The sequence below is a fragment of the Austrofundulus limnaeus genome, unplaced genomic scaffold (assembly GCF_001266775.1).
Source record: "Austrofundulus limnaeus strain Quisiro unplaced genomic scaffold, Austrofundulus_limnaeus-1.0 Scaffold35, whole genome shotgun sequence".
Lineage (NCBI taxonomy): Eukaryota > Metazoa > Chordata > Actinopteri > Cyprinodontiformes > Rivulidae > Austrofundulus > Austrofundulus limnaeus.
Window position 1 is genome coordinate 91,181 of NW_013952437.1, and position 3,719 is coordinate 94,899.

The following is a 3,719-nucleotide window of genomic DNA, read 5'->3' on the forward strand; positions in this document are numbered from 1 at the left end:
TTTTTTTTTTTTTTTTTTTTTAACTCTGTGTAGAGTTTAATGTGCAGCTGGTTCTTATTGATCAGAGATTTCCAGCCTGAACTATTTAAAGTCTTTTGTTTTTGTGGGCAGCAGAACTGGCTGGATCTTTCAACATGTCCACAAAGTTTAGCTCCGTCTGACTCAACTGTTCTGTAGCTGAGGGGAAAAAATACTTTTTCATTGACCGCCGTCGTCGATACTCCTGTTTGTTTACGTTTGAGAAGCAGGTTATCTGGAGTGACTTTCTGAAGTAAAACACAGTTGAAGGGTTGAGCTTTGGTCTGTTTTACCTTCATCAGTATAWAAAACCAGACAAATGCAGTTTTTTCACTGTTACTGATTGATTATCTCATCACAGCAATGACCTCATCTAGCTACTGAAACAGAGCGCTGAAGTTTAAACAAGTTCTTGTTTTATTAGGTTCACGCTGCCTGTTTGTTTCTGTTAGCAACATTTACCTTATGAAATATTCAACAGGTTTTAATGAAGCTTTCAGAAAATCACTCATTGGATGTTCCTCTACAACTAATTATCCTTTAGAGTCAGTTTTCAAGATGTGTTGCTTGTTTTTTCATTTCAAAATAAAATTGCAAAAAGAAAACAACCACGTTGTAAATGTAAAAATGTGTAATTGAATTTAAAAAATCCATATTTTAAATCCAAAATAAAATATAAGGCTGTTTTCATATGTAGCGATACCGGAAAGTACAGAAGTCGTCAAAGAGAGTCTATAGTGCAGGGATAGCCAATCCTGGTCCTCGAGTGTTGCTGTCCTGCATGTTTTACATGTTTCTCTGCTCCAACACACCTGATCTGATTGAATGGTGATTAATAGGCTTCTGCAGAACTTGGAAGAGGTAATTCAGTCTCTGAATCAGGTGTGTTAGAGCAGGGAAACAAGTAAAACATGCAGGACAGCGGCACTCGAGGACCAGGATTGCCTACCCCTGTTATAGTGGCTGAAGATGACTGCTTAAAAACTTAAATATTCCCAAAAATGTTGGCAGTGGCTGCACTCGAACCATATTCTGCATAGTTTGGTATATTAAAGCAATTTTGTTCACAGGAAGATCAACTTCATCTAAATAGGACTTTTGTCTGTTTCTATAGTGCAAAGTGAAAACGTAATGCTCCAGAAGTTCAGGCTATGATGATTTCCAGTTCCGCCAAAAAGTAACAAATGATGCTCTAACAAAACGTAAAGCTTGTTTTTGCTTTAATTTTTAAAATGTGAAATAACAAGAAAATATGTCACCTTTTTTAAAAATTTGCTATTGTGATTTATTGCATTTAGTTTTAAAACAAAAATTTGAAAAAACTCCCGATTATTCATTTTTCTTTTATTTTTTATTTATTTAAAAAAACTATACAAGGATTCATAGCCGTCTATTTTTTGCAGTTGTCATTTTTGAATTTAGTTGTAAAACAAAAAAAAAAAAAAACCCCGATTTTTTTTGTTACTTTTCTCTCGTTTTATTTTGAAACAGAAAAACCGAAGAACGAACCATACATGGATTATTACTAAACACAAAAATGGTTTTAACTTTGCCAGTCTTACAGATATTGAGCTAAAGTTTGGTGTGGTAGTAGCTGAGAGTCATCCTCAACACAAACTGAGTGCCAACAGATCTCACACATGCAACCAGTTCATCATGAGAGGATCGTAGTTTAACACTGTAGTAACGAATACATATCAGCAAACTCAGGATTATCTCATTTGTGAAAAAAAACTGCAAGACTTCAAGTCTTCACCATCATTAATTCAGCTTTATGTTATTTCATCTTAACGGCATAAATCCTTTCATTGTTCTCAGACACACTGTTTGGGGAAACGGCGCTTCAGAACATTTTTTTTCAACGTCCGATGAATCTCTCATGACATCCGTAGTGTTTCTCTGCGCTAACCGCTTCCACATGCTGCGTATTATCTCACAGAACTTCCTTTTTTATCTGCAGACATCATCGTAACGACCAACGGAGAGCCGGTTACGTCAAAGGAAATTAAGTCCTGCATCAACTCGATCCAGGAGCTGATAGTGCTGCGTTTGAATCAGGCCGTGGCGAACAAGCTAATCAGCTCTGTGGACTATCTGAGGGAGAGCTTTGTGGGAACCCTGGAGCGTTGTCTCAGCAGCCTGGAGAAATCCAACATCGACTCCTCTGTTCACAACATCACATCTAATCATCTGAAACAGGTGAGGGGGAGGAGTTAATTAATGTAGCGCTCAAAARGCTCTGAAGTGACTAAATAACCTCATGTTTTTGTGTCTGAGGTGCTTTCAGGAACAAGTGGTAAAATGAGATCAGACTGGCCTGAGGCCTCTGGACAYTTAGATAACATTTATAAAAACTCTGCTCATCTCTGGTTTGTCACAGTTATTAAATGCTGCCTATCATGTGGAGGTCACCTTTCATTCAGGGTCTTCTGTCACAAGATTCGTCTGGGAACAAATCAAGCAGGTCAGCTTTCAGAGATGGAGTGGTGACAACGAGCAGTGGTTGATGATGTCCTTGGCGGGGAGTCGTAACGCGTTTCCTCTGCCCCTCCTGCAGATAATCCACAGGATAACGTTTGTCAACACGCCCGCCATCACTCCAGAGTGGAAGCGAAAAGTCGCCCAGGATGCCATAGAAAGCCTGAGCGCCGCCAAGCTGGCTCGAAGCATCTGCTCCCAGTTCAGAACCCGACTSAACAGCTCGCACGAGGCCTTCGCCGCTTCTTTACGCCAGGTTACGTTTCAGTTCTTTTTTCATTTCATGTTTGTTTACACGACTGCCATCATTGTCAGTAATTTCCCACTAAATTCACATTTTTTTATTTGGTATTTTTTAACTAACAGGAGTTTAGACAACTTTATTTTTTAGTGGCTCTACTAATTTTATTTTATGCTTTAAATCTAAAATTTAACTAATCGCTAAGCCCTGCCCCTCCATTTAAATGATAGGATATTTTCCTGATTAAAATAAAAATACAGTTTAGTTTCTCCAGATCTTGATTTTTGTTGATTTATGTTGTTTCTACCTTACTGCTGTAAGTTCAGTTATGTGTAATAAAATAAATTAAGTTTCATTTTGTTGTTAGAGGCTTTAAACAGTGTTACTCTGTGATTGACAGCCTGTTGGTGAGTTGTGAGGTTATGTAGGTGGGACTTTCATACCAAGCAGGCTTTTAMGTAGGATTGTGGAAGGAGGCAACAACACTTTCAGCCAGGACAGATTTAACGTTGGGAAGTCTTCCTCTGGCTTCATAAAATAATTGCGGCTGGTCACCACCACTCCTCTTACAGAGCACCTGAATCCACKATTTGTTTTGTCCTCCTCTCAGGCCAAAAGTATAAAAACCCTCCAGTTTTTTCTGACTGAGGCTCAAAGGCTACGCTCACATTGCAGACAAACCCGATCTTTTTTTTTTTGACCCATCTGTCTCATATCCGATTTTTTTATGACAGTCTGAACGAGGCAAATCCGATTTTTTCAAATCCGACCCAGGCCGTTTCAGTGGTTTTAAATCGGATATATATCWGATGTTTTCAAAGTGACTGCAGTGTGAACGCTCATGTCACATTCATCTGACTTTTTCATCAGGAGGAGGGGGTGAAGGATCGATAAGACACTAACCTCAAGTCTCGCTGTGTTTACAGCTCCAAAACACAAGTCCAGTTGCTTCATCTTTTTACTTTTCATTTTCCACGTAGAT

At 38.7% G+C, this 3,719-nt stretch overlaps 1 protein-coding gene across 1 annotated transcript in view; it reads left to right on the forward strand.

Annotated features, from left to right (window-relative positions):
* Positions 1-3,719, forward strand: part of dstyk (dual serine/threonine and tyrosine protein kinase) — a 25,467-nt gene that overhangs the window by 14,556 nt on the left and 7,192 nt on the right. Inside the window, exons 5-7 of the mRNA XM_014006338.1 lie at positions 1,979-2,217; positions 2,399-2,482; positions 2,576-2,752. Of these exons, the coding sequence (XP_013861792.1) occupies positions 1,979-2,217; positions 2,399-2,482; positions 2,576-2,752 (500 nt within the window). The remainder of the gene's footprint in view (positions 1-1,978; positions 2,218-2,398; positions 2,483-2,575; positions 2,753-3,719) is intronic.